Below are 24,355 nucleotides of genomic sequence, written 5' to 3' on the forward strand. Positions count from 1 at the left end.
CTAATGCTTCAGTGTGAACAGCACTGTGTGCTGCCATGTGCAGAATTTTCATAGGCGTTTGGGAACCGTTAAAAGCTCTTCCCAAAAGCCTGTCTGATGCCTGCTGGGGTTGTTTCACATTGCACCCTTACCTAAAAGAAAAAGGGACTTCAGTATCTGGATGCGGTTGGTGGTGGAGTCTCACTAACTTCTACAGGTTAGAGTGGTGTTAGAGCAGCCACAAGTAATAGATGACTGTTTGCATTCACCCCACTGTGTTTTTTAAACCGCAACCCCACATGCAAAATGTTTTAACATTTTTGATAGAATGGGGAGTAGTTAGCACCACTGCCTAGTTATCGCCGTCTTCCAAGTGGGAAGATTTCTCCTAAATTCTTGTCCTGTGACCACACAGAGACATTTCCTTACCAGAGACTCTAATCCCTCCCCACTCTGAGACAGAAAAGGGTTTTTATTACTTTTTGTGCATTTATTGTTTTCTTCTTGCGGTAATGGCAGCCTTCTCAGTTCTGTTCTCAGTACAGGATTCCTTTGGCCTCTTTGATGGCTTCTCATCTGCTGCAAGATACAACAGCACAGTAGAAGGCAGCAGAAAAACCCTGTAGAATGCTGTTAGCCATTTACAAGTGTGACATCGTTCCTTTTATCTGTTGACACCTTTGCTGGAATGAAATGGTAAACATAAGGCTCCTGCACTGCCTCTTGCAGTGTCTGGCTGGAAGCCAAATTGTAAACCTTGACTGCGATTCCTCGTCTTAGGTGCTGTAGAATGTCCAGGAAATTTATCTTCACCTTTTTTTCTTTTTTTTTCTGGGCTCATTCCTGTGTGGCCTGGAGCTTTGTTAATCAGCAGGCCTCTAAATATGTCATATAGCCTGTTCCTTACCTTTTATAGCTGCCGGTTTCCGGAGTGGTATGAAAACCTCCACATGCCCAATTTGCCCTCTTAACTCCTCACAGCTCACCTAATCCCAGCGAGCTGTACGTGGAAACGTTTGTGAGAGTGTACAGGACACTTTGCACATTTTCTGTTTGTTTGCTGTCATAAAGTATACTCAAGCAGAACACTTAGTGACCACTTTTGCAGTTTTTCCCACATTGGTTTCATGATTGGAATCAGTTGTACACCAGATATCTCTGTTTAACACGGTCAGGCCCACATGTTGGAACTGTGTATCTGCCAATTCTCTCTCTCTTAAAAATTACCTTTCCATTTCAATCTGCAGCACTGTAATGTCCTGTAAAATGCAGTGCAATATGGCTACCTGGAGGTGTTCTGTACATAGACGGTGTACAGAACGCCCCCTGAAAATGTAATTTCCTGTTTATAGTTGCATAGTTACATAGTTAGTCCGGCTGAAAAAAGACAAAAGTCCATCCAGTTCAACCATAGAAAAAAAAAAGTTATAATCCTATACCCACAGTTGATCCAGAGAAAGGAAAAAAAAACCCAGCAAAGCATGATCCAATTTGCACCTGCTGGGAAAAAAATTCCTTCCTGATCCCCCGAGAGACAATCGGATATTCCCTGGATCAACTTTACCTATAAATGTTTGTATCTAGTTATATTCTGTGTATCTAAGAAAGAATCCAGGCATTTTTTGAAGCAATCCACTGAGCGGGCCAGAACCAACTCTTGAGGAAGTCTATTCCACATTTTCACAGCTCTCACTGTGAAGAAACCTTTCCGCATTCGGAGATTAAATCTCTTTTCCTTCAGAAGTAAAAAGTGCTCCCTTGTCCTCTGTGATGACCTCAGGGTGAATAACTCTACACTGAGATCACTATATGAACCACTGATGTATTTATACATGTTGATCATATCAACCCTTAATCTCCTCTTCTCAAGAGAAAATACATCTAATCTTTCCTCTTATGTAATTGGTTCTCTGATTTTCCCAGAACTAAGATACAAGTCAGAATTTTTGCATTCCCTGTAACAAGAATGTCATTTTTGGTGAGATACTCCCAAAAGGAAATCACGTCTAAAGGGATACAGACCCTGCCACTTTCCTCATTAGAGTCCTGCAGGTGCAGCAGCTGATTGATAATTATGAAATCACTTCCTATACAGATTCACTCTGCCCATGGACACAGACAAACAAACAGCTATTTCTTCAGTAAAACAAAAGGTAGAAATTTGCATTTGAAGTGTGTTAAAATCCCTGAAGCCTACATAGATCACCCAGAGGGGATGTTTTTTTCCCAACAAAAGTGGAGTTACTCTGAAAAATAAAACAAACCAGTCGTTTTGTTGTGTAAACCTAAGATCATTAATAGAAAAATATTTTAAAATGATCAGATTTCTGATTGTTTATAGTTAGGTGTATGGCCAGCTAAAGTCTAGGTGTGGCACTTTCCCGCTGAGTGGTGCGGCTCATCTCTACTGGCATGTCCTTGTAGAAGATGCCATCAAGTTTGCTAAGACACCAAGGCATTCTAGGCAGGTTCCTAAGGCCCGGGTTGGAGAATGTTCAGGAGGTACAATTATAACCTTCATGCTCTTGGAAGTAAAGCAGAATGATAGTACAATTGGTCAAAAATGTGCACCTTTCTGTGGCTTCATAGGTGAGGATCGACTTGCAAGTAAGTAGTTGGTTGATGTCTGTTGGGGCAAGCCATGCCAGGACAGTCAAAGAAAATGGGGTGGCTTTTTAGCACCTAATAAAATACATGATCCTGGATGCTTCCAGAGGTGCTGACAGATTGGATTTGCATATTGGTAATGATGTATGGAATCTAACCCTTGTGACTGTCCCCTAGCAGTAGTGGAGTTGGTGGGCTTCTGAGTGGGCTAGGTGGGTCATATTTTAACTCACATGGCTAATGTTCTTCTTGGTCTTTTTAGTATATAATATACCATATGCATCTCTGAAGAAGACAACTGTTCTAAACACATTGCGTTCGCTCCATATAAATAATGAGACTTTAAAGAAAGAAATACTTCTAATCTATGCAATGTGTGGGAAAATTTGTGGTATATTTTCTTGCAAGCCATCTTTCACAAGGACTATAAAAACTTTGATTAGCCATGATACATGTTTTTTAATTGTTTTTATATAAAGAATCTTTTTGATTTTTTGAGTTGATATAATTATTATACAGGATTTATATAGCGCCAACAGTTTGCTCAGCGCTTTACAATATAGACAATACAGCAGTGATACAGTTCAATACAAGAGGGTTAGGAGGGCCCTGCTCCTTGGAGCTTACAATCTAAGAGGGAGGGCTAGTGGTACAAAAGGTAATAACTGTGGGGGATGGACTGGTAGGAGGAATGGAAGATTTCATTAGTAATTGAAAGCAGGTTAGGCTTTCCTGAAGAGATAGATTTTCAGAGATCGTCTAAAAGTGAGCAGAGTAGGCGATAGTCTGATAAATTGAGGTAGAGAGTTCCAGAGGATGGGGGAGGCTCTAGAGAAGTCCTGGAGATGAGCATGGGAGGAGGAGACAAGGGAGCTAGAGAGTTGGAGGTCGTGGAAGGAGCGGAGAGTACGGTTTGGGTGATATTTGGAGACAAGATTGGTGATATAATGTGGGGCAGAGTTATAAATGGCTTTATATGTTATTGTTAATGTTTTGAATTTTAATATTGGGGGGAGGCAAAGCCACTTGTCCAGGACCACATTCCACATTAAAGCAAATCCAAAGTCCACAAATACTCATCTCCACTCCAGCAATGTGAAATCTTTGAGCTCCCTTGCTGAGGTTAACATCTTCTCCCCAGTTTTTTTTGGGTACTCTGTCTTTGGTCGTCTTGGTTGGCTAGTGTGGGATGACGTATCTCCCATGAAGGATTACATAACTCCTGCTCATGGTGTACAGTAGTTCATTCATTATGGTGCCAAAGTGTACTGGGAATGTACACTGTATACACTAAAGTAGAATGCAAGCATTGCAAATTTTTTATTTTTTCTGCTTTAATCCAACTCTGGTTATAGGACTGCAGTAAGGACAATATAACTGCTAAAATACCTGACACTAGTAGTACCAGTTTAACACTTTGCCAGAACATACATGGAGCTCCATTAGTTGTGCTTCTTTGCCCCGTTTCCTTTATTTTCAAGTATTCCTGATTGTGTTTAATATTTTTTACAATTAATTTACATAAATTGCCTGTAAAGCACCACTTCTGACAACCACTTCAATGTTGATAGATGAACTAATTTGTTCAAAATTATATTTAATACTGAATAAACAAATGATTATGTTTTTTTTTTTAGGCCAAGCAAAGCTGCTTAAAAGTATTTGAAAAAAAAAAATTCACTGTAAACACAAATTATTAATACAGGTATTTACATCAATGTAAAAGCAGCGCTTTACATATATATTGTACATTCACTTAAATCCCTGCCCTCAAGAAGCTTACAGTCTAAGGTCCCTAACTCACATTCATACATACACATACTAGGGCCAATTTAGACAGGAGCCAATTAACCTCCCAGCATGTCTTTGGTATGTGGAAGGAAACTGGAGTACCCGGAGGAAAGGGAGAACATGCAAACTCTGTGTAGGTGGTGCCGTAGTTGGGAACAGAATTTTAGGTATCCATAATCATTTTGAGCTATTGAGTCTATAAACAGGCTGTACATTCAGCAAAGCATTTAAGGTCAGCCTTTTAAATGGGAGCCTAGCAGGGGCGGACTGACCATTTGGAAACTCGGGCACTGCCCGAGGGCCCGGGGTCAGTAGGGGGCCCCACGAGATGCCCCTGGTACCTTTTTCATAGGCTTTTTTGAGTTTGGGCAAGGACACAGGGGCCCCATGATCCCCTATTGCCCGGGGGCCCCATGAGTTGTCAGTCCGCCCCTGGATTAGCACACTGAAAAAGTAAATATGAAATATTCATGAATAACAGTATGTATGGAGGAATCTCTCCTGCCTGCTATTCTATTCTGACAGCTGCTACTGTTAGAATACTCGAACAGTGAATGCCTCTGATTGGCTGCAGTCATGTTAGGCCGAGATTTTTCTGCCTGTCTCTCTCGATTTTGAGATCACAGTCAGTTGAGCCAGGTACTGCCAACAGGGCTACCCACGGTGTAATTGTGAACAATTAGGCAGGAATTAGACAAAATTCAAGCCATATATGGCCACCAATAGTAAGACTGGGCACTGATAGATTGTTTGTTTTTTGTTTTTCGTTCAGCCAGTAGATCGAAAAAAAAAGGAAAGGGTTCCTACATCCACACAATTGAGGTACATGGAGGAATTCTCCCTGCTGAGACATTGGGGGGGATTTACTAAAACTGGAGCATTCAGAATCTGGTGCAGCTGTGCATGGTAGCCAGTCAGCTTCAAACTTCATCTTTTTCAATTAAGCTTTGACCAAGAAACCTGGAAGCTGATTGGTTTCCATTCAGAGTTGCACCAGATTTTGCTCACTCCAGTTTTAGTAAAGAAACCCCATTGAATTCTGACAGCAGCGACTGTCTGCTGTCAGAATAGACAGAATGGCCCATTGGCTGCAGCTGCTGCTCAAGAAAAGTTTTCAAACAAACTCGTCCAACAGTCCAATGTTAAGCCTAGTACACTCTATGAGAAAATCGGAAGACCGATTGTCCGATTTTCCACGAAAATGGTATTGCCTTATAAAAAAAATTTTCTGTGGACAAAAGCAAACGTAGCTACCTACTAGCGTCGTAGAGGTGGAAGTGTAGGGTTTTTCTATGCTTCTGATCATGCACATGTTTTTCTAATTGATTATTTCCCTATGATTACTGTACACATTAAAAGAAAATCGGACATAAAAATTTTCTAGCTTGCACCCTCGGTTTTTGTAGTCTGAAAAGTCGGAATTGGCTATACTAACAATCAGATAATCGGCCGATCGTTCCTCATACTGAAATTTTCATACAATTTTTTTATTGTATACAGGCCATTGGGCAGACTTCTGTCAAGCGGGATCTGGAAAACATGGATTGAAATTCAGCTGGTTCAGCCGAATTTTGATCCATCTAAGACCAGTGTTCTTGGTGGTACACAAGACCACTTCTAGGTAGGCTCTTTTATAATTGCCTAAACAGGTTTTTCTTTTTCAGCTGGGGTTTCTTTTAAGTCGAATAGCACTGAGAGCCTAATTCCATTACAGATACATTCTGTGCTGTATTTCCCTGGCTACATCTTGATAGCTGTTTATGATGTAATGCTCCAGCCAGGGAAGCTATGACAACCTTCCAAACAGCTGGCTTCCACTGGGTAATGGAGGGATGGAAGCTAGCGTATGCAGGGCCACATCACCAAGTAGCATGGGTGTCGTTATTTCATCCACACGTAACACTTCTCAGGATCTCACTGCTGAGTTTCATAAGCAACAGAACTGTTTTACCATATAAAGGTCTCAGACATACCGCCGTTTACTCACATGGTATTATTTTATGTTTATTTTTTGTCTGGGAGTTTATTCATTTAAACTGGAAAAAAATGAGAACAAAACTAATTTGGAGATGTTGCCAATCAGGTTTCACCTGATTATTTTGTTAAAATATTAATGAAGACTTTTGATTGGTTGCTATCGGCTTTTGTTCTACTCCTATGTTTGCTTTTGTCCATACATTGAAAACAAATTCATTTTGAATGGTGCCTCAAAGCATTGCTATAGCAGCAGGCAACATGCCTTCACTTCAGCGCACCACAATGTATTGTGTTTGGGCTGCTGCTGTGCGTTGGCAGCCCATTTGTGATGATTATGTTACCCTAAATATTTGTCAGTCATCTTTCTTCCTTGTTCTAAACTGACCACACTAAGCACAGAAGCTGATCTGCATTAGCGTGGTCAGTTTGAATCCTTTGACTGGCCATTCAGAGATACAGAACACTATGCAGACACACAGCATGCCTATATTAGGGAGTTTATTCTGCCACCACTCCCCCTACTGATCATAGACTGCCTTGCTTACAGCGGAGTTCCACTCACGCTGTCAAAAAATAAAAGTCAGCAGCTACAAAAACTGTAGCTGCTGACATTTAAAAAACAGCCACTTACCTGTCCCTCGGTCTTCTGTTGTGTCCCCTGCAGCCCATTTCACTGGCCGTCCTGTATTCCAGGAGGCCGGCATCTTCAGTGTGGGCACCCGGCTGTGATAGCTTGCGGCTTCACAGCCATGTACCCACTGCGCATGCGTGAGTAGCGCTGCGCTTCATGAATGGTCGTGTAGTCTTCTGGGACCTGTCACATGTCCCAAAAGACTACAGGGGGGGGGAAGGGAGGGAGGACACCTTCCGCTTCCGATCGCCTAGGCGATCGGACTGGAAGTGGTAGCGGGTACCTGTCAAATTCGAGTACTCACTCCCCCCCGCCCCCCAAAGGTGCCAATCCTTAATAGGGAGCGAGGGAGCAGTCCTTAAAGCGGAACTTCCCCTTTTGGGTGGAGCTCCGCTTTAAGGACAGCCTACATCTTGCCTCAGACTGAACAGACTATGGCGTACAGGCACATGGTGTATCTGCACAGTGTCCTGTAACCCCCTCCCCCCACTATTATCAGGAAGAAGGGATACATGGTCATAGGAGAGTACTTTTACACTTTGTAAAGCAGGGAAGGAAGATAGTTTCTGAAAAACAAAAGCAGTTCTGTTGCCTGCATAGTTATAATTGTATTAGAATGTATTTACGACATTGTATGTTCACAACTACTTAAAGTGATACTAAAGGCAATTTTAAAAAAGAAACATGTTATAATTACCTGCACTGTGTAATGGAGTAGCACAGAGTAGCCCCACTCCTCCTCTTCTCCGGTCCCCCAGTGGCTCTCTTGGCCCCTCCCTCCTGCTGAGTGCTCCCAAAGTAAGCAGCTTGATATGGGTACACCCAAGCAGGCTCACTCCCGAGCCGCTGCTTTGTGTGTACATTCACACACAGAGCCATGGCTTGGCCCCACCCCCAGTCTCTCCTCTTTAGCTGTGATTGACTCAGCCAATGAGGAGGAAGAGTCCTCGGAGAGCAAGGCTCTCATGCACATCGCTGGATGGCTATGGGACGCAGGTAAATATTAGGGGAGTTGAGGGAACTGCTGCTTACAGGTTTTTTTACCTTCTTGCATAGAATGCATGAAGGTAAAAAACCTTCAGCCTTTACAACCACTTTAACATGCAGTTTTAAAAGATGAAATCTGCCATTTTCGATGTCTTCTGCTGCAAATGCCTCTCTTAGGCTGTTGCTAGTCAAGGTCGGCTGGTCTTATTTACTGGCACATCTCATACCCACTTGTACAGCTTTGAAGACCCTGCATCTGATTACCTGTTAACAGTCACATCATTTTAGTGCAGTGAGTTGTGCTTTTATTTGCTGGTTTTACAGCTGACATTTCATTTGAAAGATGAGTGTGACAGCAACTATTCATTACAAATCTGCTGTTATTAAAGATGTAATATAAATGATGCCATACTGATAGTGTGTGATAATCCCACTTTAGAGCCAGGAAAGCAGTATTGATCCTGGATAACTGGTCTCAGTGCCCAAAGAAATATTACAGCCCTGGTATTCCTTTAGATGTTACAACCTCAGCAATTGTTTCACCGAGGTGCAAGTTTCTAGTGCAAATAAAGCTGCATTGTAATTTTTGCTGGACTTGTGGCATCATGGCAGTGACACCTATGCCCATTGTTCATGTGTTTGCATCGTTTTCTTGCACTCTAGCTTTAACCCGACATGACCTTTTTGACAGGTTATATGCCTGCTAAACAAGCCCATTAAAGTCAATGAGACCTCAACTGCTTGCCATAATTTGCAATGGCAGTTGTGGTGCAGTATTTCAATGTAAAATACCCCATTAGATAGAAAAAATTCAGGAGGTCATAGTACCGCCTGTCCTACTGCAAACTGGCTCTGAACTGCGATCTGGAAAGCATTGCTTTTCAAAGCCTGCCACTCTTGTGAAAAGAGCCGTAAAACTGAACTCAAGGCAAACAATTAAAAATACAGATGCAATGCATGTAAGGAAGCTGTTTAACCTGCCACATAATTTGTATTTCTGCTCTGCCACACAGTAGAGCCTGTTGGCAGTACAGAAGACCTCATTTTTAGCCAGCCATAGACAGATCGAAAGCAGGAACCAACCGATTTTCGATCCATTTATGAGTAGACTGGTTGTACTGAAGTTGATCTGTTGATTGACTTCAGTACAACCAGCCTGTCAGGTTTTCTTCATACGACCACTGCTGTTGGTTATATCTGGCAGCAGGGATCATTGTATCCTGATGGCAGGGAAGTTAAGTTACATTTACAAGTCTTCTCCCCACCCCCAATCTGTGACTGGACTATGAAAGGAAAACGGTACACTGAGCTCTTTCTCTGTCACTCTGCACTCGCCTCCTATCAGCATGCTTCGTGGTAACAAATATGCATTGGAACACAACTGATTTGCTTCTTTTGCCGCTTCTCACTCTAAGCTCCCCTCTACAAGGGATTGGAAGAGGCTGATCATTATCAGGGACTTAAGCTGGCCATAGATTAATAGAATCTTGACCGGTTCAGTAGGGACCGGGCAAGATTTAATCCATCGATCGACTTTAGTACAACCACCCTGTCTGATGTTTTGTATGTGATCACTGCTGTCTGCTGTAGCCGCAACAGTGACCATTGTGTTCTGCCGGCAGCAAAGGCTCCCTGCCGGAAAAACGCAATAGCGTTGCGGGAGGCAGTGCCCCATCAACACTGAATGTGTTGATGGGGGAATCAAGCGATTTTCTTTCCTTCCAGCTGTAATGGAAGGAAAGAAAATTGTATCATCTGTGGCCTGCCTTACACTGCTTGCATTTAGGAAAAATACAATTTCAGTAAGAAATACAGAGCTTTTTTTTATTTGTGTCTTTTCTATCTGCCAGAAACTAATCAGCACTTGTTGCTGTTTCTCGAGGATATCTTGACCTGCTGCAGTTTTTGTTAATTCGCAGGCCTGGCTTGGTGTACATTCATGGCAATCATTCTCCTGCTTCTCTTTCAGCTCTATGCTGAACTGCGTCATGGCCAACACACTGACAAAGGGAAGGATGTAATATCCTGAACTCTAGGCATGGCTCTCTGAATGACAGAAGCATGGTCCGCACTTGCTTTAATTCTAGTCCATTGGAATTTTGATTTAAAGGTCTCAATGATTCATTCACCTGGCTCTTGTAAAAGAGGAAGAAGTGAAATAATTGGCTTAGCGTCCCTTTGGCACTTTATTTTTCCATTGGTATGACTATTTATTCCGAAAATATGTTTTGAAGCTCTGAGCTAATCCCTGCATACCATACAGATTACACACGTGCATGAAGGGGCTCATGAGTTGGTCCTCCATTTTGAGATAAAGATTGGTAACTCATCTGGTTAGGAATATTCTTTCATTGACCTGACTTTGAGGCCAAGTGCTGGCCATAGAGCTGTGCCCCATCTACCCGCCACACCCCTGTCCATTGTGAGTTGTTTGTGACTAACAAAGGTGGACTTGTTAAACAGCAACAGTATAGATAGGCCAACTCATAATTAAACAGTTGTACCTCGGTTTACGAATTGAATGCGTTCTCTGGGACGTTTCATATTGCAAAAAATTCACAAATCGAAACACGTTTCCCTTAGGAATGCATTGAAAAACAATAAATCCATTCCGGAAGTCAAAAAAAAGTTTTAAAAAGTCGCTGTCACTATAGGCCAGTGCCGGTTTTTAAATGTAATTACCGGCTTTTTTTTTTTCTTCACTATAGCTCAGAGAATCAGCTGTCACTTTCCCCCCAGCTAAAAGAAAGAAAGTTTCCTTTTAGTTTCTTTCCCGAGATAAAAGAAACAACGTATCCTTTAGCTCCGGAGAAAGTGACAGCTAATTCTGTGAGCTATAGGAAAGAAAAAAAAAAGCTGCCAATTGCATTTAAAAATCGGCACCGACATACACTTCATATTGCGAAAAAAATTTGTAAAAAGTTTGTAAACCGAGGCATTATTTTCAATGGATTTCATTTGTAAACCGAAAATTATGTTAACCGAGGCGTTCGTAAACCGAGGTACACCTGTAAACAATTATTGAAGATCCAAGTAGCTCACAAAGCAATCACCACTTACAGAATTTAGGTTAGACAGCTTTAGTCATAGCTATGGCTAAGGCCGATTAAGATGAAATGCGTAAATGATGATTGCTTTGTGAGTTACTTGAATCTCAATAATGTTGATTAGGAGGAATTTGTTGTGTTCCTGCGTATCTATATTGTTACTAAAATTTAGAAACTGAGCATGTAAAAACAAGAAACATAAAAACAAAAAATGCTGCGCTAATGCCCACAACCTCAAAGAACCCAAAAAAATTATGAGTGCGCTGAAAAATTAATCACAATATAAGAGGAACACAAAAAATGTTCAGTAATACAAACTGTGATCATAAATTAGTAACATCAATACAATTAGTATAATGTAGCCAAAGTTCAGTGTAAAAGTGCTGTTTGAAATTAAAAGTCCATATAACTGGCATATATAATCCTTAATCTTTAACCTCCCTAGTGGTCTGATTATGTCAGTATTTCTGTGCTCAAAGCGGTACATTTTTTTGCATGGAAATATGTCGTTTTTTTTATTGTAGGCCTGTGATTTTTTGGAATAACATACTGAAATCTGTCCGAACAAGAGTCTAGTAAACATTCCGGGTATTATAAAAAATTTGAAACACGAAATCATAAATTATAATAAATAATCATAAAAAATAATAATATAATAATAATACATTTAATTCAATAATATAATCAAACCAAAAACACTGAAATTTGAAATAAAGCGCCAAGTTCGCCCATCACTGAGCTCAGTTGCAAAATCGTTTTCAGTGTCTGATGACGAATTTCCCCACAAATCATTATCACTCAATTCTGCAAGTGGTTCTGATTTACTATCGCTGTTCTCTAGCCAGTCTAAAACCGCTTTTGACCTAAAGGGACGCTTTTTGGACGCCATGGACTTTTCTCAGTTTCCAGGCAGAAAGAACAGTAAAAATGCAGGCAGGGCACAGGAGAAAGCACTCAGGACAAAATGTATGTGAAATGGTTTTGTCAGGCTCCGCCCAGCGGGATCTCTAGTGGTCCACGGCACGGGGTTTCCCAGGACGCGGAGTCTAAGTCCCAGTCTGCCTTTTCACCAGAGCCCCTGATGGTGGGGATGGACTTGGTGCAAGACTGGAACCAGGTCGCGTCCCTGGGCACCCCCGGCGGTGGCAGAGGGGTCCCGCTGAGGGTATGTGCCTGGGATGAGTCTGCTGTGAAGGGGATGACAGACCCTGATCCGAGCGGGATGGATGGGATGACAGATCCCGATCCGAGCGGGATGGATGGACGACTGCTAGGAGTGAGCGAGGTCAGACTAGCCGGGTCGGTATCGTGCGGGCAGCGTGGTACAGAGGGAGCAAGCGGAGGATGGTCGGGGTCACAAGCCAGGTTCAGCAGGTAGCGGGCAGCGTGGTACAGAGAGTCAGTCAGAGGGATGGTCAGGAACGAGCCGGGGTCAGAGCAGGAGAGGGTCAGCGTAATCAGAACAGGCAGAGTTTGGCAACAAGGAAACGTACTAGCAGGAACACAGGAACAGGAACAAGACCTTGCGGCACTTTGGAAATGCACAGGGCAGATTTAAATAGGGCGCCCTGAGTTTCCATTGGTGCGGCCGCGATCGCTACTGCGCATGCGCGGCCGCCGCCGCGATCTCTGTATTCGCCGGCCAGGAAGAGTCGGCGATCTGCGCATGCGCGCGACGCTGAGCGGCCGGGATCCCTGACAGGTTTGATACAGTAATGTTTTACTATGAGATTTTAGTGTATTTAGTGAATGTTACTTTTTTTTAAATTTTTAAATTTCCCGCTGGTTCTGGCCCCCGTACGTCCTGACGCTCGCAGGGACTGGAACCAGGAAGACGGATGCCAGCATAGGACAGAGGAGATGGCCGGAGACGCTGCAAGGGGGACATCGCGGGAGCGAAGGGCAAGGTAAGTGAAACAGGGATCCCGGAGCAACACTGCAGGGTAATCCACCACTTTCCTGTCCAACTCCCATCCAACATAAAAAGAGCCCCCACTCTCCAAATAGTGTGAAATCCAGTAATAAAAATGGATTACATCGGTTAAAAACACTCACATAAAAAAGCGGTGTACAGCTCTAAAACAAAACAACAAATCCCAGAATTCCATGTATCAGTTGCACGCATGTGCAGCGAAGTCTCAACTGAACAACGCCCTATGCGTTTCGTCATCAGGGCCACTACAAGGTTAAATTGCTCATTTAGGTCTAGGGGACATATAAAAGAAGATCTTCTTACCTGATACTCCGCTCCTCTGCACTACTAAACATGTCCATGCAGCATCTTCTCCTGCATGCTCCAGAACCCTAAGGTCCTTACATTATCAAGACCAATGCAGGATCCATTGCCCTGTGTTGGCCATGATGTTGCCGAGGAACAGTCCTTAGCTGGAGGATGAAGGGAGCACCATCTGCCAGGGAAGCAGAGGGTTAGGTAAGTAAATGTTCTTCTACTCTCCCCTAGACCAAATAAGGAGCCAACCCTTGCAGTGCAAGCTGATTCCCACTGCAATGGATTTTTTATTTAAGGTTCCCAGAGAATGCATTAAGATTAAAAAAAAGCGCCTATCATTTAGTACTACTTGTAACACCCAAGAGCTAGACAATGGAGTAACAAGTGTATTGTTCTCCCTAGAAATATTTTGATATAATGAAGTAGCCGAGTGGTCCATGCAATGAAGAGAAGAAAGGCTAAATCACAAATAAATGAAAACCTTACATAAATGATATGAAATCTAAATTTTCAGGGAAAAAAATGCTTTTTTTCTAAATTATTTTTTCTATTAACTATAAAATATGAGACTGTAAAAAATTAATATACATGAAAAATATGGCACATAGCTGAATATTTGAGAGTTTAACTTAATAGGTGGTCCAAAAATTATTCATCTTCCTCTGGTGTGCTTAGGAATGTGTTTTGTGCCATAGGCGTTTATGATAGTGTGCACCTCCTGTGTGTTTGTGTTACTTTTAGGTCCACTCACTAAAATTTTTTTTTTCTTTTTTCTGAAATTACTTTGAGGTTTGGTTATGCAGTCAATTTTAACAGTGCTCATCAGAGTTTAGCATTCAGTTCTCAGTTACATCTGGAGTTGGTTAAATCTTGCGTATGTTTACACCATTAAAATTGAAACCTGGACTTAATAAACAATATGCATTATTATCTATTATTATTTATATTTTAATTGTTATTATCATCCATTTTTATATTAGGCTACTTTCACACTTATCTGCCTCAAAAACGCATAGTTTTTGCCACGTGTTTTAAAGGGCATGTGACTTAAAACTGCACTAAAACCGTTTCTCAGAGGCATTTTTCAGGCATTTCCATTGATTTATCTAATATATATTAGCTATGCATTTAAACAAAATATTTTCATCAGTTTTTCAACTTCTTTTCAGTTACAAAACCCTTTAAAAGTTTGCAAACTCACATCACTCCTATGAGAGAGTGCCCCATCACATGAGAGTACCGCCATGGTAGTGGTAGGGTAGTGGGTGGTGCCTCCTGTGTCCCTCCAATAGCTTACTTTTTTTCTGATGTTACTGCTTTTTTTACTAGGTAATCTCTGGGTTTGAAAAGGAATTTGGTGCACACAAAGTTGGTTTATATCCTTTGTGGATATAGAGGAAGATAACTAATTTTATTGTGCCCGGAGTTCAGCTTTAACCACTTTTCTACCAGGCACTTTCACCCCCTTCCTGCCCAGGCCAATGGTCATGCAAAACTATATCCAAATGAAATTGTTATTGTTTTGAGTCAGATAGAGCTTTCTTTTGGTGGTATTTAATCACCACTGGGTTTTTTATTTTTTGCTAAACAAACAAACAAAACCGAATTTTTTGAAAAAAAAACAAACATTTTCTTAGTTTGTTATAAAATTTAGCAAATAAGTAATTTTTCTTCTCACTGAGTTGTGCTGATGAGGCTTCACTGATGAGCATGGATAGGCTGCACTGATTGGCGGCACTTATGAGGAGGCACTGATGGGGCTGCACTGATGATCAGTGCCGTGATTGTTAGTGTAAATGTCCCCTGTCAGAATTGCTGGTTACTGGCTCTCCTTTCCTCACACTGTGACAGTGATAACCGGCAAGTCTGTTTACAATGTGATTGGACACAGCTGATCATATGCTAACGGACCGCTGTGATTGGTTCTTCACCGCGATCTGTGATCAGCTGTGTCCAAACGTCCTCCCAGAACTAGCCAACTACGCGGTAGCCATCTATCATCTATAGCGCTGTCAGAAAGTGCTTAAAGTGGCTCTAAAGGCAGAAGGTTTTTACCCTAATGCATTCTTTGCAATAAGGTAAGAAACCATCTGAATGCAGCTCCCTCCCAGCTCTCCCTTATACTAACCTGAGCCTCATCTCCATCCAGCGCTGTGCAAGAGAGTAGAAGCTCTTTCTGCTCTCTCCCTCCTCACTGACGCAGAGACAGCTGCTGTCAATCCAAGGCGAGGGGGGGGGGGGGAGCTCGAGAGCAAGCATGCATGAGAGCCCCCATAACAAGCTGCTTGGGGTAGGAGCAGCGGCGGGCGACCCGAGAAGAAGGAGATTGAGGCTACTCTGTGCAAAACCATTGCACAGAGCAGGTAAATATGACGTGTATTATTTTAAAGAAAAAAATAGGTTTAGAATCACTTTAACTATCCCTGTTGAATTATTCATTATGGAAAACAGCATCAACAGGAATTAAAACATTCCTAATACATTACAGTTTGCAGTCATTTTCTGTCCACAAAGGTGTAAGCAGAGATAAGGAGGAGGTAAATGTTTAATTTTGCTCATATCTTTCACCTTCCTGCATAATAAATATTCAGGGAAAAGTTAGCACCGTGGAATGATGTCTCTGCTGACTTTATCTGCTTGTGATGTTTTTATTTATATATTCTAATTAGAAGCTTAGTAGTCCCCATGTGGTCTGGAGAGAATAGCTAATTGACGATGCTTCCTAATTTGCAACATGAGCTCATAGTAAATGCTTGCTACCTTAAATGCTATTAGCACATGCTTGTCCTGAGTCCTGTACACTAAGTAACGTTTCCTTTTTCTCTTTCACAGTTACCAGTTACAACAATGTGTTAGATGCAAATTCTGATTCTGATGATGAAGACAAATTGCACATCGTAGAAGAGGAGAGTGTTACGGATGCGGCAGATGGCGAGGGCAGCGTGCCAGAAGATGACTTGCCAACCGACCAAACAGTATTAGCAGAAGGCAGCGAAAGTGTGAAACAAAGTTGCTGGGATGATGAAGGTACGGTGTACTGTTTATATGGTTTTGCTGTAGCATCTACAGGGCTGTCTTTAAGGTCCAGCTTTTTCATATGACTCCAAGGCCTTATCTATCTTTATTCTGACTACCTAATCGATAAAAAGTGTCATGCAGGCATTAAAGCAGTCTTGTTTTTAAGTGTCCTGGGGCTGGTTTTGGTCACCTGCCAAGTTTTCACTGCTGTCAGGGTCCTTGGCAGGGGCAATCCTCTCCTGACATCCAGCATGGCTGAGGCACACAGAGTAGAGCCTTTCAGTCAAGCTTCATTTTTCATCAGGCTGCAAGTTCTTCAAAATCTAATTTGGAGAATCCATTAGAGTGCAGATATTAGGATTAACCATGATCTGCACCTTTCAGTGCCCTAAAGGCTGTATGCATTCCTTTGGTATATGTTGTGTGACTTCTGGATCCCTACAGTAGTAGAAGTCAGATCACTGGTTAGTAAAGGGGCTGTAATAGCAGTGATCTCTTTACAGCTTGTCCCCAGGAGACTATCACATCCAGTCTCTGACCATCCCCTGAATGATGTCCAGTGTAGAATTACAAATACTGATTATCTTGTGTAGTCCCTTGGTGATGTCAGGGACCACAGCTGAGACCCCCTAAACCTCATAAGTTGACCATCAATGCTTTTTACATAGGAATATGTGTAAAACTCACTCTCTGATGACAAGAGTAGTTTGGCTGAAAAGCCCAGCAGGATATCACTATGCTGATATGGAATGGTTCTACTTCTCATCATGTACTGAAAACATAGCAGAGGATTGATGCCTGCCACGATCCACCCAGAAATTGACCAATTGACTCCGAATGTTGTTATCCTTTAAAACATTTCCTTGTAAGTTTCTCTGTAAAGATCAATAACTTTAAGCACCACATTTCAGAATGTACATTGCTACTTAGTTGAGAAGAGGGGATACTGTGGTCAAAAAAAAGCTAACCAGAATCTTGCTTTTATTTAGAGATCTGTACAGGGAAAGAAACAGTTTGAATTAGAATTGGTTTCTATAGCCAATACAGATGCTCATTGTTTTCTCCTGGTTTTGTAGGTTAAACAATTGCTATCTTTTGCACTTTCAAACCTGTTTTTATTTTCCATTTGTTTTCCATTTTTATTTTGTATTTTACTTGACTTAGCATCACATTAAACATTATTTGCAAGAATGTACACTTCTAGATTAAAGGATAAGTTCACATTTTAACAAAAAAATGTGCATTTATTATTTTTTGTTTCTGGAGCCTCTGATGCATTGCACCAGCGATCAGCAGATCACTGGTGCCATGCAGGCCTCCCCCTGACCTCTCAGTATATCTGCTTGCTCGTACATCCCGTACGGGCAAGCAAGTACTTACTGACAGGTAGGCTGAATGAACTACCATGGCGCTGTGGAGTGCCATGGTAGTTCATTGAAAACTACAAGCTGACACCTACAAGGCTGATGGGACTTGTAGTTTTCCCATTCACAGAATACTGTGAATGAGTGAAGCGGCCAGACTGGCGGAGCTAGCTGCCACAAAGGGAATCGGGGGGGGGGGGGGGTGGCGGTCTGATCGTAACATGTGACATGTTCCATCATGAATATGGGTGTAACATGTAACTTGATATCGTATGTACTCTCCAGCGCCTCAGGATATGCACAGCCAAAAGGGAAGCCAAGGGTACCAGGACAGCGACAACCAAAGGAAATGCTTCAGGGGTGCAGCCCTCCTCAGACGGGGAAATCAGCCACTGGATAGAGAGAAAACAGGTGGCGCACACACCTAGTGCATTATCCAAGGCTTATTGTAAGGAGTGAAAGAATAATAAAAACATACTCACAGACGAAGCATGTATCTAAAAAGCATAGAAAAATGACAATGGCCACAACGGCAGGCAAGGTGTTCTCACTGTCAGTGCGGTCAAATGGCTGACGCGTTTTGGGGACGAATCCCTATCCTCAGAGCTAATGACCAGCCTCTGATGCAGATGTGTGATGAATGGAAAGTAGGAGCCTTGCTGTTGATGCCTCAACAGCAAGGCTCCTACTTTCCATTCATCACACATCTTGTCACGAAAGGTGAACTTATCCTTTAATTGTTTGTAAATATATATTTTGTTAAAACTGACATGTATTTTATGCAAAGTAACTTCAAAGTTTCAAAGAACATGTGAAAAATTTGCATAGTAATCAAAATGCAAAAAAGGGGAGCATACAAACCAAAAGATTGAAGATTATATTTATTTGAAAATGTAGTTTCCAAGAAATGTACTGATCCTGTACATTCTCTGACAGACCTAAAATGACAATAGAAATGTTTCTTGCATAGGTTTTCTGTGCTTTCATCGAGTGATGATCTAATGCAAAAATAATGTTATCATGAACTGTTTTCAATCAGGCGAAATGTATCAGATACATACACAGTGCAGAAAGACAGCTTAGTTATTCAGATAGGTATTTTAGGTTTTATGTGTACATGGGAAATAAATTATTTGAATATGAGCGTCAAGACTCCCCACACACCCCTGCAGACACATACAGCTGTTTGGTTATGGTCAAGACTAAGCCATATATTTACATCTAAACTGACCTCTTAACGTAACCCTGGCCAAATCTTAGGAAAAATACAACTCGGTCTGTGAACAAAAAAAATAAAATACAGTTTCCCATATCTGTAAATGAAGGGCAGGTCCAAAAGTTTCTATTACGCCCTCTGCTATTCTGTCATGGGACAGAATGGTAGTAAAGGGTACTAGAATGCACACAAGTCTACAAGTACAGGGACTTCTGAGCTCTGCCCATACCATGTGCTCCTAATGAGAGCTGGAGTGATCCTGCTACTAGAGACTAATTGGACCTTGCTAGCAGCTCCACCAAAGTGTACACCTGTTCTATTGTTTTCCCTTCACAATCAAAGCCTCTGAACAGAAACATGTCCTATTTAGAAGTTTTCAGTTATGCTTGGAAAAAACTTCTATTTAAAGGGTTTCGTTGATTTTAATATTGGTAGGTGATGTATAGTAAAAGTGGATCTCTTTAGGATAGTGTAGAGAAGACTTGGAACCTCTGTCAGATTTTTACTGTTGTCTGTGTCCCCATCACCCTCCTTGTCTTGTTGACCATTGTCATTGGGATTGAAAGTTAGAGAAAATCTTAAATTGGAACAGGAATAGAAGGAAATTCTTCCAGTGGAGACAATTGTTCGTAAATATGCATTTCTATTGCAATATTAAGACAGAACCTCATTCTCCTTGTATGAACTTAAATGTATTATATATTAGGAAGCCTGCAACAGAAAGGATTTTGGAAATTTCAACCCACATTGGGTTGTTCCAATGCTAATGCTAAGTTCACACAGGGAGAAATTGGGAGGTGATGCTAAAAATAGGCAGTTGGTCCATGATGTTACGTACTCTAGACTGCCACCTACAATGTGATATAGAGGCTGTTCGGGTCTGCTCATGTTGCCAAGGCCACAATGTTTTATGGTGGAGCAATTTAACTCGGACATCTTGCCAAACTCTCCCATTGAAGGTAATTAGGATCACAAATGGTTGGCCCACAGTTGCGAAGCGTTTTTTTTTTTTTCTTAACTAGGTTTTATTGCGTAAAGAGCAAGTCAGACAGACAAATACATGTCAGCAATCAAATTACCATTACAGAAGAAGTGTAGGGGTAGTAGTATACACGCATTACAAAACCATATACCACATGATAAATAGGACATTCACTACAATAGTGTCTGAAACACATCAGCTACAGTTACAAATGAGCAAAAAGCCATTTACCCATGGTCCTATATAAATAGTAACAAACAAATTGGCAGGAACATCCTGTGTATAAAAAGAAAAGGAAAAGTACAAAAAGAGAAAACCCGGCAATTACCCTAACAGAGCAAGTCAGTACAAAAAGTCCATTCACTTGTATGGGAAAAGGAAAATAGGTTATTGGTCAAGGTGGCAATCAATAATGGAATATACATGTCCCAATACTGACGTACAGATATACAGTGGGGATCGAACGTTTGGGCACCCCAGCTAAAAATTTGTATTAATGTGCATAAAGAAGCCAAGGAAAGATGGAAAAATCTCCAAAAGGCATCAAATTACAGATTAGACATTCTTATAATATGTCAACAAAAGTTAGATTTTATTTCCATCATTTACACTTTCAAAATAACAGAAAACAAAAAAATGGCGTCTGCAAAAGTTTGGGCACCCTGCAGAATTTATAGCATGCACTGCCCCCTTTGCAAAGCTGAGACATGCCAGTGTCATGGATTGTTCTCAATCATCGTCTGGGAAGACCAGGTGATGTCAATCTCAAAGGTTTTAAATGCCCAGACTCATCTGACCTTGCCCCAACAATCAGCACCATGGGTTCTTCTAAGCAGTTGTCTAGAAAACTGAAACTGAAAATAGTTGACGCTCACAAAGCTGGAGAAGGCTATAAGAAGATAGCAAAGCGTTTTCAGATGTCAGTATCCTCTGTTCGGAATGTAATTAAGAAATGGCAGTCATCAGGAACAGTGGAAGTTAAAGCAAGATCTGGAAGACCAAGAAAAATATCAGACAGAACAGCTCGCAGGATTGTGAGAAAAACAATTCAAAACCCACGTTTGACTGCACGATCCCTCCAGAAAGATCTGGCAGACACTGGAGTTGTGGTACACTATTCCACTATAAAGGGATACTTGTACAAATATGGTCTTCATGGAAGAGTCATCAGAAGAAAACCTCTTCTACATCCTCACCACAAAAATCATCGTTTGAACTTTGCAAATGAACATATAGACAAGTCTGATGCATTTTGGAAACAAGTTCTGTGGACCGATGAGGTTAAAATTGAACTTTTTGGCTGGAATGAGCAAAGGTACGTTTGGAGAAGAAGGGGCACAGAATTTAATGAAAAGAACCTCTGTCCAACTGTTAAGCATGGGGTTGGATCATGCTTTGGGGTTGTGTTGCAGCCAGTGGCACAGGGAACATCTCACGAGTAGAAGGAAAAATGGATTCAATAAAATTTCAGCAAATTTTGGATGGTAACTTGATGCCATCTGAGAAAAAGCTGAAGTTAAAGAGAGGATGGCTTCTACAAATGGATAATGATCCTAAACACACCTCGAAATCCACGGGGGATTACATCAAGAGGTGTAAACTGAAGGTTTTGCCATGGCCTTCACAATCTCCTGACCTCAACATAATTGAAAATCTATGGATAGATCTTAAAAGAGCAGTGCGTGACAGACAGCCCAGAAATCTCAAAGAACTGGAAGACTTTTGTAAGGAAGAATGGGCAAAGATACCTCAAACAAGAATTGAAAGACTCTTGGCTGGCTACAAAAAGCGTTTACAAGCTGTGATACTTGCCAAAAGGGGGCAGTACAAGATATTAACTCTGCAGGGTGCCCAAACTTTTGCAGACGCCATTTTTTTGTTTTCTGTTATTTTGAAAGTGTAAATGATGGAAATAAAATTAACTTTTGTTGACATATTATAAGAATGTCTAATCTGTAATTTGATGCCTTTTGGAGATTTTTCCATCTTTCCTTGGCTTCTTTATGCACATTAATACAAATTTTTAGCTGGGGTGCCCAAACTTTCGATCCCCACTGTAGATTAGGGTGTGCAGTATTTTAATGTAAAATTCTCCTTGGGTTTGTGGAAAAAACTGTCCACCACCATATAAGAAGCCAGAGAGTAAGGCAGCTCATAGACAGTCAGTGTTAATGGGGGAATGCTTATTGCAGCGCTATGGTGTTCTGCCGGCAGAGGAGGTTGAAGATGGTGCAGGGAGCCTTTCCAAAGGGCAGATTACTGCTAGTGACTACTGGCAGTAACCACATGTAAAAAAATACGGCAGGCTGGTTGTACCCGAGTCATTCAATGGATCAACTTAAATATAACCAGCCTGCTCATAGATGGATCGTATCTCGGCTGGTCTATGCTGAACTGACCTTAATTCGATCCATGTATGGGCAGCTTAACTCGCCTCACAGGATTCTACATCCAACTGAAATACTATTTTGAATGGACTAACCCTTATATTGGACTAGCCACCCAGCCTAACTCACTTTTGAATAGGATTCTAATTTGAATATGTTGATAAATGTTTGGCATTAGAGCTGTCAATCTCTGCCCTGAATATTGGTGTTAAAAAGCATTGTGTCTTCCTTCAATATGTTAGTATTTTTAAAGATGAGTGCAGAATAAAAGACAAATAAAAATATATCTTCTGTGTAAAAGCGTGAACCGTTATAAAACATATAATTGATATAATTAAAAGTGTACCTAAATCATCTATATCTCACAAGTTTAGGTTATTAATTACTTGCCGATCACGTAGGAGTACGGCAGCACAACGGCTCTCCTGCCACATATCTAATACGTGGTCTACCTCTTCTGTGTACTGGGGCATGCACTCGTTGCCCAGGCTGTGCTGTGATTAGTCACAGCACAAGCCAATCAGCAGGTGCAGGCTTGATTGACATCCGGAACCTGCTGATCACCAACGAGAAAGACAGGACAGATCTCTGTGATTGTAAACAACACAGAGCTCTGTCCTGCTAGTGGGTATGTGCCAGTTTTTGTTCTCCTGCGAAGCAGGGAATAAAAACTGGCACATCCCTTAGAAAAAACAGCATGCAGTGAATGCACCAAGCACTGTTAGGCACACAGTTAACCCTTTGATTGCCCCTGGATGTTAACCCCTTCCCAGCCAGTGTCATTATTACAGTGTCAGTGTGTTTTATTAGCACTGATCACTGTATTAGTGTCACTGTTTCCCACAAAGTGTCAGTTAGTGTCAGATTTCCCACCATACTATTACAGTCGTGCTATAAGTCACTGATCACCGCCATTACTAGTATAAAAAAATAAATAAATAAAAATTCCAGTATATATACTGGCGTTTGTAGACGTTATAACGTTTGCACAAACCAATCAATATACACTTATTGAGATTTTTTTACTAAAATTATGTAGCATAAAACATTTTGGCCTAGATTTACAAAGAAATTTGATTTTTAAACATTTTTATTGGATATGTTTTATAGCAGAAAGTAAAGAATATGTCCAAAGACATGCTGGTAGGTTAATTGGCTCCTGTCTAAATTGACCCTAGTATGTGTATGTATAAATGTAGGTTAGAGACTTTAGATTGTACACCTCTTGAGAGTTAGGGACTGATGTCAATGTACAATATATATGTAAAGTGCTGCGTAAATTGATGGCGCTATATAAGTACCTGTAATAAATAAAAAAATAAAATATTGTTTTGGTTTTTTTTTTTTAATTTTCAGTCTTTTCATTTATATAATAAAAAATAAAAAACAGTGGTGTTCAATTACCACCAAAAGAAAGTTCTATTTGTGTGAAAAAATTATTTAAATTTCAGTTGGATACAGTGTTGCATGACTGTGTAATTGTCAGTTAAACTAACACAGTTCCAAATAGCAAAAAATGGCCTGGTTATGAAGCTGGTAAAATCACACTGTTAGGCAGCATCACAAGGAGATGTCAGAAGCTTACCCTTCTGTGTAAATTGGGTAAACTTGCCTCTCCTCTGCTATAGATCACAGTACTGGTTCTGTGAAACTTGTGTCACATGGTTTCCACATTCAAGTGCCTAGGGCAAAGTGCACATGACATACAGATTTGGTCAGATTTTACAGCATTCAAGAAAAAAATCAGGTTTTTGGTATCCTCCGCTAATATTTATCACAGGGGCTAAGTGGGTTGAATTAAAGTGTTACTAAACCCACAACAGTAAAATCAGTCTGTATACGCAGTAAAGCATGCTTGTTATGCTCCCTGTGGAACCTAAGGGGTTAACCCTCTGCTTTGTGTAAAAAGGCTGTTTGATCCTGACTTTTCTGGCCCTCCTCTTGTTCAAATGTCCACGCTGATAAGACCGACTGAACCCGTAGTCCTTCTGCACATGTTCAGTTTAGTGTGTATTGCTAGAGAGGTTTTTTTTTTTTTTCCTTGGGAGAGTGCATGTGATCAGCACAGGGCCAGTTAGCACGGTCTAGACAGAGATCAGGGGTTTTGCATCCTCCTAGAGCAGAAAGAAAACTTCTACA

General features: G+C 41.2%; 1 protein-coding gene across 2 annotated transcripts in view; it reads left to right on the forward strand.

Annotated features, from left to right (window-relative positions):
* ZEB1 (zinc finger E-box binding homeobox 1) overlaps window positions 1–24,355 on the forward strand; it is a 209,963-nt gene that overhangs the window by 126,505 nt on the left and 59,103 nt on the right. For both annotated transcript variants that reach the window (XM_089668680.1, XM_089668681.1), the window contains exon 2: window positions 16,082–16,276. In XM_089668680.1, coding sequence (XP_089524806.1) covers window positions 16,082–16,276 — 195 coding nt within the window. The remainder of the gene's footprint in view (window positions 1–16,081; window positions 16,277–24,355) is intronic.

Source organism: Staurois parvus, unplaced genomic scaffold (genome assembly GCF_062004578.1).
Source record: "Staurois parvus isolate SC_StPar_1 unplaced genomic scaffold, SC_StPar_1.0 ptg000061l, whole genome shotgun sequence".
Classification (NCBI taxonomy): domain Eukaryota; kingdom Metazoa; phylum Chordata; class Amphibia; order Anura; family Ranidae; genus Staurois; species Staurois parvus.